At 50.2% G+C, this 23,250-nt stretch overlaps 1 protein-coding gene across 1 annotated transcript; it reads right to left on the reverse strand.

The window, feature by feature from the left end:
• Positions 1-258: 258 nt before the first annotated feature.
• Trarg1 (trafficking regulator of GLUT4 (SLC2A4) 1) lies at positions 259-17,903 on the reverse strand. The gene is made up of 3 exons (XM_050128936.1): positions 17,027-17,903; positions 4,894-5,026; positions 259-2,776 (listed from the first exon to the last, which is right to left on the reverse strand). Exons 1-3 carry the CDS (start codon positions 17,402-17,404, stop codon positions 2,766-2,768), a joined length of 522 nt encoding a protein of 173 aa, XP_049984893.1. The 5' UTR covers positions 17,405-17,903; the 3' UTR covers positions 259-2,765.
• Between the last annotated feature and the right edge of the window lie 5,347 nt (positions 17,904-23,250).

Here is a 23,250-nt window from a genome sequence, read left to right on the forward strand (position 1 = left end):
TTGACCTCTGGCCTCCACAAGCATGCACACACATCTGCATGCACACACGAACAAGACAGGGAAGGTGGGACCAGCCATTGCCCACCTGTAAAGCCAAGGCCTGGAGAGAATGGTGACTTGCCCACAGGAATGCCATGAATTGTCTGTGGAACCCCAATAACCACAGGATCCCCAGGCCCACAGCCCAGCCCAGTGATTGACAGTCTGGGTAGACTGCTTGGCCATTTGGAACCCTGACCTCAGCAGTACACACACAGGGAACACATATGTTCAGCTTTATTTCTTTCCATGCCAAGAAATACAGAGTCACTAGTGAGTGGTGGGGAGGGGCCAGTTCTTGCTGTTCACCAGGATGCCCAAGAGAGGCCAGGTCAGTGCCCTCAGCCACTGTGCTCATGCAGCTGGCCCCAAACCAAGACAGTGTTGGGACAGCAGCGCCCCTGTCCCTTCCAGCTTCGTGGGAACCGGGTTGTGAGAGAACCTCTCTCAGTCTTCTTCCATCCCGGTGGCTCTCTCCTCCTGCCCTGTGCTCCCTTCTGCCCAGGGAACACCCGGGAACCTCTAGGCTGTGTTTCTGGAACCACGGGAAGGCTCTCAGGTTTCTCTTGCCCGAATGGAAGAATGTTCCAGCTAAGCCGTTCCCTGATGCAGAGACCCCAATTGTTCCAGGCTAAAGTGTGAATAAGTGTGTGAGGATGTGAATGACAGGCCTAGTGTGCACTTGTGAGTAGGGGATGGGAAGGAATGGCTGGGTGTGGGCTGGACTCCAGTGATGCCGAGGCTGAAGATAAAGCTGCCTCTGCCTCTTCTCCCCTCGTGACAATCCCTGGACAGTGTCTTTCCCAAAACTTGACTCCCAGTGTGTGTGTGGGGGGGGGGGGGGCTTTAGGAGACGCCCACTCAGGATCAGGAGCCTGTGACAGGCTGTTTCCATAGACAGTACATGTCCCCTGACTCACAGCAGATGGGGACGTCTCTAGTTTGGCTTCAAAAATACCATAAAGTGTGCATAGCCAGTCCTGTTTTAGGAACATCAGCCCAAGTTTATTCCCCAAATAGGGACCTGATTTAGGTGCACCAACTCTAGTGAGACATTCCCAACCCCTCAACCCTCCCAGCAACCACCCTGACCTTGTTGGGAGCCCCAGAGCCTCTCCTAGAGGCCAGTGCTCTGTGCTAACCTGCTCTGCCCAGGGTCATCTCTGAGACTGTAGGGAGCCACGCAGGGAACCCTGGGGAGGAGGTATCAAGGTCCTAATTTTGCTCAGAGGAAATGAACTTCCAATCTCCAACTAGTGTGGTTGTGGCTTTGGACCTGTTCCCCAGTATCCCTAGCTGCTGGGCAGAGCAACCTGCATCATTTCTCCACTCCCAGATCTGAGCTGAAGATGGTGGTGGGGTATGGCATTGGTTAGTGGGGGCTCAGAGCAAGCAAGGCCACAGGTGAAGCCCCTATGGGCACAGCCTGTGTGCTCTGCCAGGCAGAAAACTGGAGACGCACAGAGGCAAAAAGCAGGCGGCTATTCGTCAGAGGGCTCTGTCTAGTTCCTTCCCCGTGTTCCACTAGGTCCTAAGACAGGCTGTAGCTGGGTTCTTACTCCCTGTCCCAGTCCCCACTCTCTAGACTGAACCTTCAGCTGGGCCTTACCTTCTAGACTCCTGGGAGTCTGGATCATGAACTACCAAGCCTTCCTAAGATTCTCTAGTCCCCTCCCTTACAAACTGCTGTGAAGACTCCTGAGAAGCTATGAGTCAGAAAGTCCGTTAAGAGTCTCGGAGTTACCTCTAGGGAAGGCCTTTGTTGCTGTGTATGGCCAGGGACACATGGTCAGGCACAGAGCATGCCTTAGAGCTGGGCTAACAGCCTCAGTCAGGCCCACCTCAGCTCTTCTGTGCAGGACTCCGAGTGCCCTACAGAGAGCCCCTGGGTCACTAGCGTGGGTACCAAGATGGAATCCCAGACCCCCAAAGAGAGAACTCAGGATCTGTCCCTTCCTCATGGCTGACTGAGATCAGGTCAAGTTCTAAGACTTCCAAGTTGGTGTCCCAAGCTATAGCACAGATGGGAAGTAAGAGGCAGACACCAGAGTTCTGGAAGATGCTCTCGACCTGAATCCTTGGTGGAGAAGCATTGAGGCTGAAGTTCAGTAAGAGCGCCAGGCGCGCCATGCCATCCCTATCCAGGCTTCAGTGGAAGGTTTCCATATGGCTCTTGCCTCTTTGCCGATGGGTATCCAGGGCCCATGCTGAGTGACAGCTCCACCTTTGGGCTCAGGCTAGGATCACTGTGGATGCTCAGCACAAACCATGCAAAGAGTCAGTTTGCTCCCCACCAAGAAAATAGAAAAGACAGCGGCCCAGATTGTGCTTGTGTCCAGACACCCAGGGTGTGTGGTGTTTCTTTCTTGGCTGTGGGGCTGGTTTTCTTCCCATTCTGGCAGTTGACGCTGCGTGTAAGTCCCAGGAATTGTGGGGATGAGAAACAAGCCTGAGAACTGAGGTCCAAAGGCGAGTGATGTGTCTATGAGATTCAGCCTCGTTATTCATTGGGTTCCCGGCCAACTTCATTCCAGATTTTCCTTCCCATCTGCCACCGGCTGACAATGGAGTGGTGTAGAGGTTTCCCTCTAAGTTTGTGCTTTTGGAGTTTGGGAACAGGTGGGGACTTGACAGCCACCATCCTATCCTCTGTAATGTGTGGGGACGTGTGGGTTTGGAGCTCTCCAGCCGGCTGGCATCTGCCTCTGCTAGAATCAGCTCCGCGGTTACTTCTGAACTGTAAAGAAAAGAAGGGTTGCGGTGAAACGACGCTGGGAACACTGGGTCTTCAGAGCCGTGACTTAAAGTCATGATCCCATGATGCATTGTCTCTTGGTGGGAAATGGTAGCCAGGATGAGGTACAGGGTCAGAGACATCTTTGGTTTGGGGCTCTTATGCAAGAACTCCCACCAATGAGATTTTGTGGCTTTGGTGATTGGTTAGAGAGTGGTCATGTGACACTAACCGGACCAATTAAAATCAACCCTGGGACCTTGATTCTGTAGTTAGAGGCAATTTATCTATTTATTTTATTTCATTATTTTTTTAAAGACAGGGTTTCACCAAGTAGCCTTGGGTAGTCTGGAGCTTGCATCAGGCCACTCGCCTCTGCCTCCCAAGTCCTGAAATTAAAGACACAAACTACCACACCCAGTCTTTAGGTAGCATCTCATATAACCCGGGACTGTCCCTAAACCCTCTGGCCTTAATTCTCCCAAACATCCACCTCCCAAATTCTAGGATTATAGACACCTGCCACAATGCCCTCCACATCACTTAAAAAAATCGTTATGCCAAGCAGTGGTGGCACATGCCTTTAATCCCAGCACTTGGGAGGCAGAGGCAGGCAGATCTCTCTGAAGCCAGCCTGGTCTACAAGAGCTAGTTCCAGGACAGGATCCAAAGCTACAGAGAAATCCTGTCTCAAAAAACAAAACAAAAAAATCGCTGCCTAATTACTGGACTGCTTTGCATGTTCACCTCTCCCAGAGCACTGTTATCCCTGGTGGTTGTCACCTGCCATCATAAGGAGAGAGCCTGCCTAGAAATGAGGCCAACACACTGGAGCCGCACAAGAGCATGAGACAGACTCCTGTCACTTCTCCCCGAGTGTCTAGATGCAGCTCTGCACCACACTAGGGAAGCCCATCCTGAAATGTCTTTATGAAAGCTACAAACTTCCTGTGCCAAACTGAGCTCAAAACCTGTTCCAGCCACAATGACAAGCAGCAGAACAAGTAGACTGGGATACAGTAAGGGATATGGAACCCGGTGCCCCAGGCTGCTGGTTCCTGCTACTCACATGCCTGACCCGTCAAACTCCACATTAGTGGGGAAAGCAGAGTCTCAGAGCTTAGGAAACAGGAAGGTTCATAGACACTGGAAGTGAGTGGAGGGTCTGAACTATGAGCGCAGTCAAGCTGACAGAAAACCTGCACACTTGCTTCTCCTGAGTAGACAAGACTTCCCATGACCCTACACTGGGCCCCAGGCTTTGAGCACTTCCCACTCTAGGTCAGCACCTCCCACACTGGTACCTGAGTTGGAAATCTTATTAGGATGTAGATTCTTGGCTGGTGGTTAGCTCATGAGTGCCACCCTGAGCTCCATCCTCAGCACCACCGTAGAGAGGAAGAAAGAGTCAAAAGTGCAGGTTTTCCATTCAGGGGGTGCAGGGTAGAGTCTGAGAGTCTAAAACAGCCCCAGGTGATGCCCCTGCAGCAGGACCGTGGAGCACATTTTGAACGGCAGGGTCTTTATGGGAGAGGCTTAGATTGATTTCTGGGACAGAAACGTCTCAGAGTGTCCCATGCTTGAGACAGCTCTGAGGTGAATGGCCTCCACACTCCCAAAGCTATGGCTGACAGTGTCCACCTGGGACAAGTGCCCTGGGCCACCTTCGGGTACTAACAGCACTGCCTTCTGCCTTCTTCCGAATATGCTGCTTGTTTCCGGTCTGCCCTGACTGTGCAGCAAGAAGGCCTATTCATCAGTCTCCAAAGCCATCACATCCGTTATCCAGAGTGATGCTCACAAAAGGATGATCACAGAATGATGCTCCTCCATGGTGGAGCCCTCCTCTCGGTACCCTATACTTGAAAATGCAAGGTTCGGTCAAATGTGGCACTGGCCCAGGTCCCAGGCCATCAAAGTTGAGACTGGAATTTGTGACCTCTGATTCCTAGGCCGGTGCCCATTCTACACTTTTTTCCATTGATCCATAAGTTCAAGCATAGGAGGAGTCAGAAAACCCACTTCACCTAAATGGTCTTGACTGAAGTGGAAGGATATGGCTACACCCCCACCACTGCCCCGTCCCCGGGCTCTGTCTGCTCCATGCCCCTGTGCCTCACCTGTGAAGTTGACAGTGACAGCCACAATGATGATAACGATGCCCAGGATGATGAAGGTGATGCTGAGCAGCCGTGCCAGGCGCCCCAGCCTCCGTGCCCCATCCATGTCCCCCTGCTGCACGCTACTTCGAGACTGCGGAGAGAGGGCAGAGAAACCTCAGGAAGCTTGTCCCTCAGTCACGGGGAGATGGGAGCCATACAGTGGTCTTGTGAACTTCCAGATACACCCCACCCTTCATGCCACCCACAGTGCAGGACACAAGACCTGGGCTTCTTGTGCAGACCTCCCTCCCAGGGGACTGCTGGACAAAGAACCAAGCAATACCAGGTGTTTTTTCTCAGGGTAATGAAGGGCGGGCGGGGGCAGTGTGGCAGTGACGGGCAATACAGTGGAGATCAAGGACCTGAGAGGGTGGACAAGTCCAGGCCAGCCTGCAGGAACAGATAAGCCAGAAACCGCGCGGACCCCTCCCAAGCACAATTTCACAGCCATGTGGGGACTGGAAGGCAGCCCAGTGATTGTCTCTACTCTCAGCCTGCCTGATATCCCTCTTCCATGACCCCTCCTTGCCACAAAACCAAGCAAAGACACTGGCCTCTCTCCTGGTTCCTTTTATGATGGTGACCTGGCAAAACATAGCCCACCTTTGTGAACCCACAAGAAAAGACAAGCTGGGTAACTCTGGGGCTCTCTTGGTAGTGAGTGTCAATTCTCTGGGGCCCGGTGAATCTGGTGAAATTGGTGAATGTGGGTGGAGTGGGGACCGTAAGGACAGGAGGTCCCTGGATTAGCCCTGGTTGCCTTGGTAGGAGATATATCCAAACATTTGCAAGGGGGATCCTGGGTCCTTTCTCTAATGGCCCAAGGCTATCTGCCAGCCAGGGCTGGCTCCAGGTCTTCAGGGTCCTTCCCCTAGAGTCTCTCTGTCCCTCCTGGGCTTCATGTCCTTGCCCAAAACTCTAGGCTGCCCAGGCACAGAGAGTAAACCAGGTTGTAACTGCTTTCAGGGCCACAGACAAACTGAAGACTTCTTCTCAGTACTTTATACTTGAAAGCACAGGGTTTATCCAGGCAGGACACTGGTCCCTGGCCATTAGAGTTGAGACTGAACGTGTGACCTCTGTCTCTCAGCCCCTTTCTATTTTTCCTTCTATTAATCCAGCAAGTCCAGGCATAAGGTGAATTTGTTTTGGAGTTTGTAATGCTAAGGCTTAAACCCGGGGCTTTGCCTGTGCTCCACAAGCACTCTACTACTGAGCTGTATTTTCAGCCCTTAAACACACACATACACACACAAGCACAGAAAGTGTTAAAGAGGAGGCACACATGACATATGAGAGTTTATAAAAGAGGAGAAGCAAGGACTTCTGGGAGGAAGGGCTTCAATGTTGATGGGAAGGATGGGTAGGAACTGCACAGACGCCTTCTATAAAGGAAGACAAGTGGCCCATAGGGCAGATGTGCGCCATAGTCACTGCCTGAGCAAAGTAGAAGGATGCCTAGCGCTGACAGAGTAGGGATACAAGACTAGAGGGTGGGAAGGGTGTCTTTGTTAGTTACTGGTGTCTTCCAGTAACTTCCAGAAGTCCCCCAAAATGTGTCTTGGTTCAAGAAGCAGCTGGAACTGGTAGAGGAAGGGCAGGGATGGAATGACTGGAAACTCACATCCGAAAGGCCCCTCTGCTGTCAGTGAGGACTAGAATGGAGGTGGAGAGAGCCGGGGGTGGCAGTGTATGCTCATCATCCTAGCACTCAGGAAGCTGAGGCAGGAGAATCACCAGTTAAAGCTTAGCCTGCGTGTCATAGTGATGTCCTGTCTCAAGAATGATAATAACTTTTAAAAGACTGGAGAGATGACTCAGTTCATAAAACACTTGCTTTGCCAGGTCCACAGCAGCCATGCACAGAACCAGGCATGTTGGTATGCCTGAGCAGAAGGGTCAGATTTCTTTAGTCGGTGTGTGTATGTATCTGTGTGAGAGTATGTCCATGTGTGAGTGCCTGTGGAAGCCAGAAGAGGGCAATAGACCCCTGCTGCTCGAGTTACAGGCAGTTGTGAACTGTTGGGTGTGGGTGCTGTGTCCTCCGGAAGAGCAGCGGGTACTCTTAGCCACCAGGCTGTCCCTCTAGCCTCTGCACAAGGTTTAATATGGAATCTGGAGTGTAAAACTTAAACATGTGTATTTGTGTGTGTGTGTGTACATCAACACTTAGAAAATGGACAATTAAAAAATAAAAAGTGATTCAAACTCCTACTAAAATGTGTCCATTTAGCCAGGCGGTGGTGGTGCATGCCATTAATCCCAGCTCCCCAAGGCAGAGGCAGGCGAATCTCAGTGAGTCAAGGCCAGCCTGATCTGCAAAGTGAGTTCCAGGACAGCTAGGACTGTTGCACAGAGAAACCCTGTCTCAAAAAACAGACAAACAAATGTGTTCATTTAGCTCTGTTGAGATAATGAAAAGTTGGTAAAACTTAGTTTAAAATTTAAATTGCTAACTCCAAAAAAGAACAGTAAGGTGGAAAGTAACTAAGAAAGACACCAAAATTTGACCTCTGGACTCCACATGTCCATGCACACCACACACACACACACACACACACACACACACACACACACACACACACAGTTCAGAGGCTAGGGAGATGGCTCAGTGGGTAATGGCACTGGTTCCTTCCCCAGAGGATCCAGGTTTAATTCCCAACACCCACATAGCAGCTCGTAACTTTCTGTAACAGTTCCATGGGGTCTGACGCTGTCTTCTGGCCTCTGAGGGTTATGCATGAATGTTGCACACATATACACACAGGCAAATACTATACATGTAAAATAATAATCTTTAAAGTTATTATTGCATGCCCGTCAGCCCAGCATTGGGAGAGGAGATGAAGAGGCAGATCCCAAGCTCACGTGCCAGCCAGTGTAGACAGAACAATGGGCTTCTGGTTCTGTGAGAGACTCTGTCGAAAGGCAGTAAGCCAACAATAGAGGAAGACACCACAAGTTCTCCTCTGGCTTCCACATGCACATAGACCTGCACACAAATGTGCATGCACACATACACCACACACACACTCTGGCTTCCACATGCACATACACCTGCACAGGAATGCTCGTGCTCACATACACCACACACACACTGGCTTCCACGTGCACATACACCTGCACACGAATGCTCATGCACACATACACCACACACACGCACACACACACTCGCTTCCACATGCACATACACCTGCACACAGTTGCAAATGCATACATACACCACACATACAGCCTGGCTCCCACATGTACATACGCCTGCACACAGATATGCATGTGCACATACACCACACACAATGGTGGCTGAGATAGTCCCATCGACACGGATCTCATAGGCTTCACATTATCCATAGAAAAATTCCCAATTCCAGTCAACTTTAAGCCCTTACCACTCTCTTCCACAAGCTCTAGGAGGTCGCTCTGTGCTCCCTGAGACACTTTATTCCTTCAGTCTTCTGCTTCCTCTGATCCTGTGTAGCCAAATCCTCTCACCATTCAAGGGTAACACCCTCTTCCATGAAGCATGCCAAGATTCTTCCACATCTGGAGTGTAAAAACAAACTCCTCCACTCTCTGGTGTTTACCTGTGTCACACTCTATACTGAGTCTATGCCTCCCTTCAGGGTATTTCATTCTCTGAATCCACTTATGAGGTGGGGATGGAGCCAGGGTGTAGAGTGCTGTGTGTGCATGGTGAGAGATGCCATCACCAGAGAAAGGCCACATCAGGAAGAGCCGCATAGAGTTTGGTGATACCTGCCTATAATCCTAGCACTCTGGGAGGCCGAGTCAGGAAGACTGAGCTTGAGGCTAACCTGGGTTACATAGCCAATTTGAGGGTAGCCTGAGCTAAATAATGAGATCCCATGGAAGAGGAGGGCAAAGAAGAGGAGGAGAGAGAGGAGAAGCAGGAGGTGCTTTGACAGCTGTGTAACAGAGGCTGGATTTGGCCCTGGAGACCAATAAATGGGTTTATTTTGTTGTTATTTATTTGAGGCAGGGTTTCTCTGTTAGCCCTGACTATCCTGGAGAGATCCACTTGCCTCTGCCTCCTGAATGCTGGGATTAAAGGTGTGTGCCACCACAGCTGGCCTTGTTCTAATGAAGGACTTTAAATGTGGAAAAACCCAGACTTGCACCTGGGGAATGGAAGTCTGATCACCGCATGGCAGCTAGGCTAGGCAGATGGGGGCAGATTCAAAGACCTGAAGTGAGTAATGACCTGGCCCAGAGCCCAGCCTGGAGAAGTCAAGAAGCTGGAGGTCACATACAGAGTGAGAAGAGACTGTCTGAGATGATGTGGGGGTCTCCGGCTAGACTGATGGAGAACTGGAATTGAGATGACTGGGCACCATGAGTTTGTCTAAGTTTGGGACATACTCCTGAATCCATGTCACCTCCAGCTGCCTGGATGGCTAGCCCAGGCCACGGAATCCATGACATCAATGATTAAGCAATATTAGAAGAGAGAGGGACTGGCGTGTGTGTGGGGGGGGGATTTCCAGGAAGTTCAAGGTTAACAATTTCAGGACTGTCTGCCGAGCATGGTGGCACACACCTGTAATCCCAGCAACTCAAGAGTCAAAGCAAGGAAAGTGGAACATTCAAGGCCAGCCTGGACAACTCACAGACTGATCCTGTCTCAAAATAAAATGTTAAACGTGTTCAGGGGTGGATCACTAGCTCAGCATGCCCAGGGCAGTGGATTCAGTCCCCAGCACTGCAGAGCAAGAGAGGAGAGGGAGGAACTCTGACGTGGCCTTGGGGAAGTTCCCAGGGCTCCATGCGGTAAACCTTAAGTGCAAGGAGGGCACAGGAGTGACAACAGGCTTTGCCAGGGGTCAAGTCGCAACCTCACAGAGAAACAGCTGTGCGTGCAGTCATGGTTCAGGACCATGGAGAGAGACTAGTGTGGCGGCCTGAATGGGAGAGGTGGGAAGAGGAAAGGTTCCCACCCACCCCACCCCGCTTTCCCTTATGCCCAGAGGCACAAGTCCCCAAAGCCCAGCTATGCCTGTGCTTTTGGACCTGGGAGATGCCAGCACATATCCCTGGATGGATGCACAAATGAACAGACCTAAGCATGACAAAACGTGCTGCTCCCACAACACTATTCAACTGGCTCTGGAGCATGCCTACGAGAGCAGCGATGCATGAGTGCTTACCTAGCACACATGGAGCCCAGGGCTCTGCTCCCAGCACCACATAAACCAGACAGAGTGCTACACACCTCTAATCCCAGAGTTTGTGAGGAAGGGGCAGGGGGGTCAAGAGTTTAGGGTCGAGCTGGCCATGTTGGTTCATGCCTCCAGGAAGCAGTTATCTGTGAGTTCAAAGGCAGTTTGGTCTAGTAGCAAATTCCAGGTTACCCAAGACTGCATAGTGAACCTCTCTCTCTCTCTCTCTCTCTCTCTCTCTCTCTCTCTCTCTCTCTCTCTCTCACACACACACACACACACACACACACACACACACACACACACATTCAAAGTTGTCCTCAGGCTCCATGGAGCGTACAAAACTGGACTGGGTTACATGGAGTGGACAAAGACAGGACACAAGATCCTGTCTCCGGGAGGGGAAGCCTGAGGAAGATGTCACTCCGGACCCGTGAGGCACTGTCATGTGTTATAGGAAGAACCCACAAATAAGTGGCCATCCTGTGACCACCACGACTGCAGATGGGGGTACCTCCCCAGAGGCAGTAATGCAATGTGGGACCTGACCATTTTCAACTGGAAAGAGTCAGGAATGACCATTCACAAGGGTTTTATCCTTTCCCCTGGCCTTGCAGTTTCATTTAGTGTCGGTAAGAACAGGGACCGATTGGTCCCCTGCATTAAGCGTCTACTGTGTGCGGGTTTTGTGTAGGTGCTGCAGGTGCAGGTTAGCTCATTCAGTCCTCCCAACAGCCCTGCGAGATGGGTGTTTCTACTGTGTCCACTTTAAAAATAATATTTATTAATTCTCTGAGACAAGGTCTCATGTAGCCCAGACTTGCCAACAGGCTGCTATGTCGCTGGTGTTGACCTAGAGCTCCTATCCTCCTGTCCCAAGAGCTGGGATAAACCAGCAAGTGCCCCGTGCCCAGCTATTGCCTTGTTTTATCACTGTTGCTCATAGAAGGTCCTTTGCCTGGGGTCTTATTCTGCTGACAGGAAGCCTTGGTACGAGAATGTGGCCATTTCTCAGTCTGTCCTATGTTGGAGAGAGCAGGCCCTCAGACCTTGAATTTTCTGCGACTCCTTGCCTGCCGGAGTAAACAACTTGTTTTCCTATGCTTGCAGCTGCTCTGGGCACGAGCCCTTCATGAGTTCCTGATGGCAGGGGAGTGGTTTCTGGTGGGCTTGCAGCTGAAAAATCCCGAGAGCTAGGGCTTGGCCAGAGCCCTGTATAAGCTGCCCTGGAACACAATAAAATGGGCTAACATGGGCATTCTTGGCCATTCTTGTTTCAAGGATGGCCCGTGTGTGTGTGTGTGTGTGTGTGTGTGTGTGTGTGTGTTTCAATCTCCAGCCCCTTGCCCAACTCGCGAACCGTCCCGCAGTGTACAGGCAGAACGATACAACCCTACTTGTCAAATCTGCCCCCTCAGGGGATCATGGAGGTTGCAGAACATACGAGAGTAGGGGCTGGACACCTGTAACCACTGCTCTTCAGACAAAGTCCCTGACCCCACCTCCCTGGCCGCAGTGGGCCCTGTCAGAGCTGTTTGTCTTCCTCTGATGGGCTTAATGGAGCGGGTGGATGACTAGGAGGAGGAAGATGGGGGAGGGGCGCGGCCCTTCCCTACACCCAGCAGAGGGGTTGGCTTTCCTGGAAGTGTCCTCAGACCCAGATATGGGGTGGGACTACGAGAGAACAATAGATTCAGTTTCCAGCTGATGGGCCTCTACCAGCTATGTGACCATGGATCATCCATAAAATCCTTCTGCAGGCAGCAGCCTGCTCTGAGAGGCTGCCAGTGCTGAGGCCAAGAGCTTGGACCTGCATCTACAGGGACTTCTAGTATCTTCTCCACTGCCTCCTGGGACTTGTTACCTGCTGCTGCCAGGACGGACATAGTATGGAACCCTGAGTGATTATCTGACCCTTTCGTCACTGGGGAATGGAAGATAGACTGGTTTTGAAGACAGAAGTAGCTGCAGAAGGCAAGAGGTGTGGTTGGGAGGAACAGGTGCTCTCGTTCAAGACAGCCAGACTGGATTCCAACCCTAAGCTTCCCACTTCCTACCTTCTTGTCTCTGCATTTCAGGGTTGGGTGTTTTTTTTTTTCCTTTTTCTTTGTTTGTTTTTCGTCAGTGCCATGAGAATAATATTAGCACCCAGGCCTCACAGGAGCAAAGTCAGGGCTGAATGAGATAATACATCTAAACCATTTGGAGCTGTGCCTAACACTTAGTAAGCATCCATGGATTTTAGTAACTTCATCCTTCAATTTCCTCATCCCTGGTCCTGATGCTTCCATTGGACAATCATCTTCACAACTGCATCCCGCCCCTTGCCATCACTCCTCTGAAATCTGGACCCCCAGCTTTTCCCTTAGCCTGTTACGCTGGTGGGGCCTGCCCTTCTCTAAGCCCCTGCCTGTGATCTCTGTTTTTCACCCAGGGTCATCAGCTGCTGCTTGCCCAGCCCAGCTCTTCTGCGTGTCATCTCAACCACTCCTGCCCACATCTGCTGTGCCACCTGGCCCTGGTCTAGTGGCTCTTCTGCCACTCAGAGCCCAGTGTCTACAAACCCACACCTCATGCTGGAGCAAGTCACACCACCGCAGAAGCTGATGGCGGTCCCCACCCACAGTCTCTAGCCTCTTTGTCCCTGGTCACATCCCATCCCCTGTGCTATGAGGCCCTTTTTGCTCAGCAAATGGAGACACTGCCTTCCACTCCCTGGGAGCTCCCTTTCCTCTCAGTATTTCTCTTTCAAGGCCTTTCTTCTCCAGGGACCCCACACACCCCTCCCTTCATCTATGCCTCTCCACCCAGACACCCAGAATCTAGGAATGACCAGCCCAACAGACAAACCACTCTCCTTGAACCTAACCTCTCCAGGGCCTTGGGCCCCTCATGGCCTCTTCAGATTCTGCCCTTCCTTCCTCCCTTCCCTCTAGCCTTGTTTGTGTCTTCTAGAGTCTCCTTCTCGAACCCCTTTTCTGTCTACTCCTTCAGTGCTTTTTGTTGTTCTTAATTTGGTTGGTTTCGGTTGGGTTTGATTTTTGAGACAGGATCTTGTTTTGTAGCCCAGGCTAGTAAATAAGACTCACTCTGTAGCCAAGACTGACCTTGAACTCATGGCAGTCATCTGGCCTTGACACCCCGGGTGCTAGGATGACAGGCCTGTGGGCCCGCTCGCAGTTTCACTCTGTGAATATGGACGGTCCCAGCTAGCTTTGAGAATACGTGCCAACATCCCTGAGTTGGAGGCTGAGCACATGCTACACACACACACACACACACACACACACACACACACACACACCTTCGTGCTCTTCCCTCTCAATCCATCCAGAGCTCAGACATCCCCATCCCTTCCTGTACATGGGATCCCCTTCCAGTAACCCATTTCCCACAATGCACTTTGGAGTTGATTTTACAATATGAACTGACCACATTGTGCGTCAATCTAAAACTCCCCAGGGGGCTCTTCAGAGCCTTAAATTCCAAGAGTGAGTCCCTGCCTTGCAACAGCACCCAGCACACTCTAGTCCCCTCCTGCAGTGCCAAACAGCAACCACTTACCTTCGCCATCTACTCTGCTCCCTAAGACAGGCGCAGTCGCCCATGTGAATGAGGTTTCCTGTACTAAGTTCCTTCAAAACAAGCCACTGCCCTTCAAGATAAATGAATAAGTCAGTGACTAATCAAATAAGTGAAAGATTGGTGAAGCCAAATCACGTGAGCCTGGTGCAGAACTCAGACCTCTACCACTCTTTCTGCTGCTGTTGTCGCTGGGGATCAACCCCAGCACCTGGCGCATGCTGGGCACTGTTCTACACTGAACAATAGAAAACTGGAGATTTTGAGACAGGGTATCAACAAGTCATTCAAGCTCGCCTTGCACTTACGCTGTGACCCTGCAATCCTCCTGCCTCGGCCTCCTTAGCAGTTTGCCTATAGGTCTGCACCATCAGGCCCACTGAATGCCATGCTCAGCTGCACCCTTCAGTCTCTCTTATCCCCTCCCCCAGACATTGATGGAAATCTGGCCACACTGATGTGTGTGCTGCCCCACAGATGACATATGAAGGCTGTGTGTGTGAAAGCAGTCAGTTACAAAGGGCCACATGTTATACAATTCCGTGTGTGTGTGTGTGTGTGTGTGTGTGTGTGTGTGTGCACGTTGGGGGTTGAATATAAGGCCTTGAGCAAACTAAGCAAGTGCTCTACCACTGGGTTACATCCCCAACCATCTTGCTTCTTGAGACAAGGTCTCTCCCTGCTTGAAGTTTGCCAAGAAGCCTGGGCTGGCTCCAAATCCCAGGGATCCACCCATTTCCACGTCCCCAGCACTGGGATCACAGATGTGTAATATCCAGCTTTTTTTTAATGTGAATTACGGGTTTGAACTCAGGTCCTTACTTTGCAAGGAAAGCACTTTACGCATTGAGCTTGCTCCCCAGCCCAATGCACTACAAATTGTTTGTTTGGTTAGTTGTTTTTGTTGTTGTTTTTGTTTTTGTTTTCAGGACAGGATTTCTCTGTATAGCCTTAACAATCCTGGAACTCACTTTGTAGACCAGGCTGGCCTCGAACTCAGAGATCCATCTACCTCTGCCTCCCAACTACTGGATTAAAGGTGTGTGACACCACTGCCCAGTTCATACTTTTTTTTAAAAAAAAAAAAACTAGAAGAAAGTATTTTGAAAGTTTCTACAGTAAGGAAATGATCAATGACTGAGGAGATATCTATGTTTAACCTAATTGAAATATTACACAGTATATATATTGGAACAGAACATGGCATTTCATCTGTGTATGTATATACATGTGTGGTTTTGTGTTATTTTGTTTGTTTGTTAAGACAGGGTTTCACTACATAATCCTGGCTGGCCTTGAACTCACAGAGATCCTCTGCTTCCTTTAGAGGTGTGCACCATCACACCTGGCTAGTTTTTGTTTTTTTATCTGGGAGGCAGAGGCAGGCATATCTCTGAGTTCATACGGCAAGTTCCAGGCTGTCCGGGGCTACATATGAGATAGAGTGGGGAGGGGGAGGGAACCCATTACACCATGCACTTTAGGTGGGTGAGTTATGAGATATATGAATACTTAATAAAGCTATTTTGGAAACCCCATTAGCAAACAAAGGGTGCAGTGGCCCTCTCTTGTCACCTTAGCACTTGGGAGAGTAAATTAGGAGAGTTGGCATGAGTTTGAGGCTAGCCTGGGCTATACTGCAAGACCATGTCTCAAAAATCCAAAAAATAAACGAAGCCCACAGTGGCTTCCAATCCCCCAGAAGAGAGACTCCCTGTGACACTTAGTCCCTGTGACCGCAGAACACACTTAGGTTGGGCGGGGCTCTGTTCCTAAGCACTTTATGAGGACCCATCTCAGCTCTCCCTGCTCTTTAATGCATTATGCTTCTGCCCACTTTGCAGATGGATAAACTGATGGGAAGTTGAGCAACTTGCCCAAGATGACTTAATTCCCTTGTGTTTGTGTCTAGCTAGCTGGGCACTTGTTACAGTATGTCGTAAGGACCTGTTTAGAAGCTTCTCTGGCTTCTCAAAAGAGAAAAAAGTGCCAGAGATAGGTCCAGTGGTCTCATGGGTCTTCAACCCTGGCTTCTTTTGGGTAAGGACAACTCACCCTGCACCCAATTCTCAGAAGATACTTCTAGAATCTGTCCCTCGTCTCCCTTCCTGGGACCTTTCCCTGTAACCAAGAAGTTGGCTCTACTCAGAGCCATTAGCTACACCCTGGAGCCTGGTGTGGTCCCCGAGGGCAGCAGGAAGTTTAGTGGGCTCTGCCCAGGACTCTGCCTAACCCTGTCTCTTGAGATGCTGCCACTGCCCCCATGGCTTGTCAGGTGGCTCTGGATCCTATGGGAACCTAATGGGGTGGACAGAGACATCTGAAGAAGTACGGTAGGAGTGACCACAGTTCCTAGTGGCTTGGTAACCAATGACTCAGCAGTAGTGTCTCTCCAGAGGAGACAGTGTCACCCCACCCAGGCTTCTGGCTCTAACCAGCCTGTTTTCTCCCCCTACCCCAACCTCATTATGAAAGTCTCTGTGAGATCTGTAAGTAGCCGCCCTTCCCAGGGACTTGGCTTGAAGACAATCTAAGACAAAATATTCAGAATCCTGCAGAAGTGAAGACTAGCTCACATGACCCTCCTTGGCAAGGCTGGCCATGCCCTTTTACTTGTGCCCAGACCTCCAGCAAAAGCCCGCTGTGAAATCTGGGAAATCAGGAGATCCAGAACCTCAAGAACTCCATTATGCTCCAACCCCCAGCACCCTGACAACCCACACACTCCCCATGTGCCCCAAGGGAAGTCAGGCCCCAGGGTTCCCAGTGCAGCAAGGCCACTGTGGCTCTTGGAAACAGGCTGGAATAATGCCCTGGTGGCCCAGGTGGCTTGCCTCTCCTGGGGCAGTCTTCTTGGCCCTCTTCTGCCTGCATTCTCTTTTGATATAGAGTTCTCGAACAGCCCTGTCTACACCAGGAAGAAAGAAAGAAAGAAAGAAAGAAAGAAAGAAAGAAAGAAAGAAAGAAAGAAAGAAAGAGAGAGAGAGAGAGAGAGAGAGAGAGAGACGGAGGGAGGGAAAAGGAACAATCAAGGACCCCCCCCAATTTGGCTGGCCCTCTCTTCTGCAGAATTTCATACAGATGTACCCCTGGGTCTTCTGCCAGAAGGGTCAGAGAGCAGTCTACCAGTGATACCCGGAGGCAGACATGAAGAACGAGCACACAGAACTGAACCTTAGGTCCCTCTAGAAGGGAAGTTGGGAGATGAGGGTTTCCCACCAAGGTCCCAACATCCCATTCTTCTCTGCACTTTAAGTCCCTTCCCTGAAGACATGGCTGCCACGCTGGGGGCAAACCCAAACCCATGCCCTGAACAAAAGCACAGGACTTACCATGATAGAAAAGATGAGGGGGATGAGGTTGAGGGGCCAGACTGGGCAGAAGCAAGAGGCAATGGCAAGGATCAGGTAATCTTTGGGGGCTTCTTGATCCTGGGCATAGGAGGTGGTGGCAACAGAGGATGCGCGTCGAGAGCTGGCCCGGGAAGGGGAGCCAGGGAGGGAGTGCTGGCGGTGCCCCTCAGAGATGACCTTGAAGGGCAGGCTGTGGCCATTCTGCTCCAGGTCCAGAGCCCCTGACAGGGACTTGGACAGATTCAGGGCTTTGTCGTCCTTGTTCTCCACTTTGGTGAGAAGCTTCTCCATCTCAGGCAGCTCCAGGGGCGAGGTGGAGCCTGGGTCTTGAAAAGGAGGCTGCACGGGGTTGGCCATGTTGGCTTGGGCCTTGGGTTTCTTCAGGTGCAGGTAGGGACAGAGACAGCGTGCTCCAGAGGGTCCTCAGCACACCATTCCCCAGCTCCGATTTCAAACCTCCAGGACAAGAGTGGATGTGTATTGTGGGGAGCTGGGGCCCAGCTGGGTGCTGGAAGACTCAGATGAGCGTCTCAAGATTAGCAGGGTTCACAACTGGAGTCTGCTGTCGCCGCCGCTGCTGCTGCTCCTGCTGCTGCTGTGAGAAGCTCCCAGGAAGCTAGAGGCTTCAGCTCTGTTCAAGTTTGAGGCCAACTTCGCTGGAGCTGCTGACTGCACAGATGGGCGGGGAAGCAAGAGAAAGTCGGGAGGACAGAGAGGAAGAATGCTCTTCTTGCCTCTCTAGTGAGTGAGACGGAGGCTGAGGCGGGGAAGCTGTGTGTGTGTGTGTGTGTGTGTGTGTGTGTGTGTGAGAGAGAGAGAGAGAGAGAGAGAGAGAGAGAGAGAGAGAGAGAGAGAGAGAGAACCTCCCTCCCTCTCCACCCTCCTTGGAGATGCCTCTCTTTTTCAATTCCCTTCTCCCCAGAGAATCACCCCAGCAGCATCTTGCCTCTGGCCCGGCCCAGCCCGGCAGAGTCCACAGGGACTTGGACCAGCCTCTGGTTTCCTCTGCAGTCCCACACCTGCTCCTCTGGGCAATGGGCTTAGATAGAGAAAAAGACTGGGATCACCAAAGCAAGTGCCTCCTGCTTCTCCTCCACTAAGCAGGCTTGTTCGTCCCATCATCTGTGGGCAAGTGCTGGGCCCTGGGCCCATCCTTTCCCACCTAGGCCATCATCTCCCCAGGCCGCCACCCTCAACACTTCTCTGGGGAAAGAGACCTGACGGCGGACGGTAGGACCTTAAGCCTAGGTTTCTAAACAGCTCACCAAGGGCCATGAAGGGGCCTGTGGGGTAAATGCTTCTCTGTCTCACACCTTCTGTGGCTTATGGTGCTGAGCTGTAGACAGAGCCCCCCTTGGGATTTCGCTAACAGACACCAGCTCTGAGCAGGCCCTAGGCTCTGCCTGTCTTTCCTCTAGTGCTTTCTCCCGTTTCTCCTCCTCGATTCTCTTCATCTTGTTTCCTTTCCCTTCCCTGTCTCCTTGTTTTGTTTCAGCACAGTGACCTAAAGACACCAAGGGTACACAGAGAAAGTATAGCACACTTTCGATGGGGCACACGAAATCATTTAAAATTCCAGGGTCATGCATGATGTGGGAAACCAGAGTTGGAAGCACCGCAGAGATCATAAGTTCAAATCTGTTGCTTTCATAATTCCGAAATAGAGGCTCATAGAAGAAACACTCATTTCAACGTCATCTCAGATGGCTTTCCCTGGCCTATGTCCTGGGGCTGGGGAGGGGCAAAACCTGCCACAGGGTGGGGGCAAAACTAGCCTGGGGGGGGAGCAAAACCAATCACAGAGGGAGGGGGCAGGGGGATGACTTTGGTTGGTTTCAAGTTTATTTCAGAAATATTGCTCCTAGCAGAGGTAGAAGGGGAGTTGACTTCACAGAGAGCTGGCAGGAGAAAGAGAGGAAGGGAGGGAGGAAGGGATGCCAGACCTGAGGAGGAGTCACGTGTGGGACCCGCCTGAAGGGGCACCTGGGAGACTGAAAGCACACCTGGGAATTAGTAAGTTTAGAAATTCTTTGAGAAAGTAAGGTGAATTTTCATGTTCGATAAATTAAACTATATTAAAGAATTTTTTATTCAAGGGTTAGGCGTAGTGGGTAAAATGCTTGCCAAGAAACAGTGAGGCAGAACCAGGGATCCCCCAGCTTGTGGATTAGTGAGGTCCTGGTTCAGACAGAGCTCTGACTTAATATAGAAGGGAAAGACACCCACCGTCAACCTCTGGCCTCCGCAACACGTGCACAAACCGATGTGCAGCAGCAGATGTGATCATCCCCCAAGCATATGCGTGCTTTCCACCTCACGCACATACATATAAAAAGGGGACTTTTATTCAGTAAGGCAAAGGCATTGTTATTTGCAAAGGCAGCCCTCTAGGCAGACACTGTCCATCTCAGACCTCGGAGTGACTCTCTCTATCTCAAGCCAGGAGGAAGGCGAGGGGAATGAACTGGGTGGGTGACCCTGCCTAGGAGTTTGGGAAACTAAGCTTATGCCTTTCAAATAGAAAAGGCCGTCCAAGGCAAGGAAATGAGGTCCCTGACAGTGATGGGGCTCCTCTCATAAGTACCCAGGTACAAAGGAGGCAGGTTACAATGTGGGAGCTGTACCTTGGATAAAGGAACCCATTCCCAGCCTAATCCAAGCAACTTGTGGCTCTGAACACTTGAAATATGACTAATTTAAATAAAAATATGCGGGTAAAAAGAAATATTTCAAGTAAATAAATATTGGAGGGAATCAGACATAAAGAGACCTTTTTTGACTTAATAAAAGATACGAGAAAAAAGGGAATCAAGATGCCCCCAGTGTGGTCTTGGGCAGGAGCAGGACAGGGACCTGATGGGCTGTGATGGGGGGGCGGTGCAGGGACCACCATCAAGTCAGGTTGACCAGTGTCAACTACTGAATCTGCAGTGCCACCTAATGGTTGACATTGATAGGTGACTGACCAGAGTTGGGGGTGAGCAGAGAAGTAGATAGATGTTTTGGTATTCCCAGATGACTCCAACCTGGCCAGTGGCATAGTGTGCAGTAGTCCCAGATAGGGTCCCTTCCTGTTTCTGCCTCCCCAGAGCTGGGGTGACAGGGTGTGCACACCTGGTTTACATGGGTGCTGGAAGCTGAGCCCATATCCCCTGGTATTCACTAACTAAGGCATCCGGTGTTTTTTTCCTATCTCCCCCCACCCATTTCCTTCTTTTCTTAAAAAATATTCTTATAGCTGGGCAGTGGAGTTGCACGCCTTTAATCCCAGCACTTGAGAGTCAGAGGCAGGTGGAACTCTGTGAGTTCAAGGCCAGCCTGGTCTACAGAGCTAGTTCCAGGACAGGCTCCAAAGTTATGCAGAGAAACCCTGCCTCAAAAAAAACAAAACAGAAAACTTCTTATTACATGTGTCTGTTTTGTTGGGGGTGGGTGCATGTATGTGCCATGGCAAACATGTGAAAGGCAGAGGACAACTTGCAGCAGTTGCTTCTCTTCTTCCACTAGGGAGGCTCCAGAGGTCAAACTTAGGTTTTCAGGTTTGGCAACATGTGACTTTACCAACTGAGCCATCTCCCTAAACCTTAACAATTTTTTGTTTTAACTTACTCCATATAAAAATGGGGGTTTCAGAATTTTAATATAAAGATATTGGGACCTAAATAGTTTTGAACTCTGACCCACTCCTGTTCACGTGACCCAGCCTGCCTGAGGAGGAGAGTACTGAGCCCTGTCTCAGCTGGACAAGTAGATTGCTGGGCCCTCCTGATCTGTGAGGAAGCTAAAAGTACTGAGACATTTGTATTCTCTGCCTCTGACAGGCTTGTGAGCTCAGCACTTCTGAGACTGAGGCAGGAGGATGGAGAATTCCTGGTCAAGCAGGTGCTCTCAAAAAAACAAAACAAAACAAAACACATACACACACATAGTAAAAACTGGGCATGGTGGTGCACACTTTTAATCCCAGCACTCAGGATTTAACAGGCTGGAGAAATGACTCAACTGTTAAGAGCCCTTTTGCTCTTGCAGGGGAGCTGGGCTCAACTCCCAGCGTGCACATGGTGGTCCACAACCATTTGTACTTTAGTTCTAGTGGATCTTCTGGTCTCTTTAGGCACCAAGCATGTACACGGTGCACATACATACATGCAGGCAAAACACACACACAAAATGAATAAATTACAAAAAAAAAAACTAGTAAGGGGCTGGAGAGTGTGTGTGGCTCGTGCAGAGGAGCAGGGGGCTGGAGAGTGTGTGTGGCTCGTGCAGAGGACCAGGGTGCAGAGGAGCAGAATTCAGCTCTCAGAACCCATATTAGGTTGCTCACAACCACACTCAGCTCCAACTCGAGAGGCTCTGGCACCTCGTCTGGATTCTAAGGGCACCTGTGCTCGTGTGCTCACCCACACACACACATAATTAAAAGTGATATGAATAAAACTTTTAAAAAATTCAGTCAAACTTTTAAAAGTACCAATACTTCTACTGCTAATAATAATGTAAAAATTATATTTTTAAAAATCCCCTTGAGGGTGCACCCACACACTGAGACAATGGGGATGTTCTGTCGGGAACTCACCAAGGCCAGCTGGCCTGGGTCTGAAAAAGCTTGGGTTAAAACTGGTCTCGCTGAACATAGCGGACAATGAGGACTACTGAGACCTCAAGAACAATGGCAATGGGTTTTTGATCCTACTGCACCTATTGGTTTTGTGGGAGCATAGGCAGTTTGGATGCTCACCTCACTAGACCTGGATGGAGGTGGGTGGTCCTTGGACTTCCCACAGGGCAGGGAACCCTGATTGCTCTTTGGGCTGACGAGGGAGGGGGACTTGATTGGGGGAGGGGGAGGGAAAGGGGAGGCGGCGGTGGGGAAGAGACAGAAATCTTTAAGAAAGAAAGAAAGAAAGAAAGAAAGAAAGAAAGAAAGAAAGAAAGGAAGGAAGGAAGGAAGGAAGGAAGGAAGGAAGGAAGGAAGAAAGGAAGAAAGAAAGAAAGATCCCCTTGAGAGACTCTTTGGGGCATGTTTTCCCCAATCTTGCATAGATAAGGAATTTCTTTGTCCATATCAGTTTTTATAACTTTTGGCCACAGCAGCACTATTGCAATGTGTGGTCCCTTTCTGGAATTTGCTTTTAATATGCATTTTTAAGTCATACCATTATATTCTCTCTCTCTCTCTTTGCTATGTTTGGACAAACCCATCTGATCTTAGTTGATAAGCTTCATCTCTCTAATAAATCTCTAATTTATTGCTCTTTTATAGGAACACTCATCTAGGAGAATGGATATGATCTTGGGAAGCAATTTTTTTCAAAACTCATGCTAGAGTTGTAGAAAATTTTTGTTAAAAATTTATGTAGACACATAATTAAGACTCTTCTGGCTTAGGCTCTCCCTAAAGCACTGGGGAGAGGAGGCAGCTCCTGTTAGGTTGGTACACACACGCACGCACACACATATTCATGAAGTCATACATCTACATAAATACATATATAATAAGTATGTGCCAAAAGATTTCATGGTAGGCAAATACATATCAACATACGGGCACTCAAACACAGAGTCCTAATGAAGCAATAAGAGGAACCATGTTGCAGACTCCACGGCTTCTAAACACCTTCCCAAAACAGTGTCTTAAGGCAACCTCATGGACAGATTGATTAAATAGCCCCCAGTCAGGGCTTACAGCGGAGCTGAGCACTGCCAAGTGCTTTCAACGTGTCTCATTTGCTCTGCATAGCAGCTTGTGGTGTAGCTACTGACTGTGTCGCCATTATACAAAGAGGTTAAGTGGTTTGCTCAAGGCCGCTCAACTGCTGAGCTAGGAGAAGGCAGGCAGAGTTCATTCAACTCTTGCATGTGATGCATATCCTAATCCCACCCACAGGGGGCGCCATTGATGTCCTTAGGTGAAGAATGTGATGGGGGGGAATCTTATTATCTTAGAATTTAGAAAAATAGGATTTGCTATGTATTTATCTTATTTCCATTGAAAAAGTCCCTGAAGGTAAAACAAGGGTAAAGCGTTGTCTGGGCTGCCAGTAACAATTTGCAAACGACTCCTGGAAGCTACCTCAGCCTCCCGGAGGTGGCATCACTGTCCACATCATAAGTGAAGTGGCAGGGAGGCCGATCCCAGGCAGGCCCAGGTTCGTTCTTTTCCTGCATCCATCCGCTTAGGGACCGGACTGAAGCTAGAG

This window comes from Alexandromys fortis, unplaced genomic scaffold (genome assembly GCF_014885135.2).
Source record: "Alexandromys fortis isolate MF-2015 unplaced genomic scaffold, M_Fortis_MF-2015_v1.1 scaffold_80, whole genome shotgun sequence".
Lineage (NCBI taxonomy): Eukaryota > Metazoa > Chordata > Mammalia > Rodentia > Cricetidae > Alexandromys > Alexandromys fortis.

Excerpts from the sequence above, each read along its gene's own strand:
- Trarg1 (XM_050128936.1), bottom strand. The coding sequence starts at position 17,404 with ATGGCCAACCCCGTGCAGCCTCCTTTTCAAGACCCAGGCTCCACCTCG. Across the intron at positions 5,027-17,026 it reads CCCTCATCTTTTCTATCATG|TCTCGAAGTAGCGTGCAGCA; the intron begins GTAAGTCCTGTG and ends CTCTCTCCGCAG.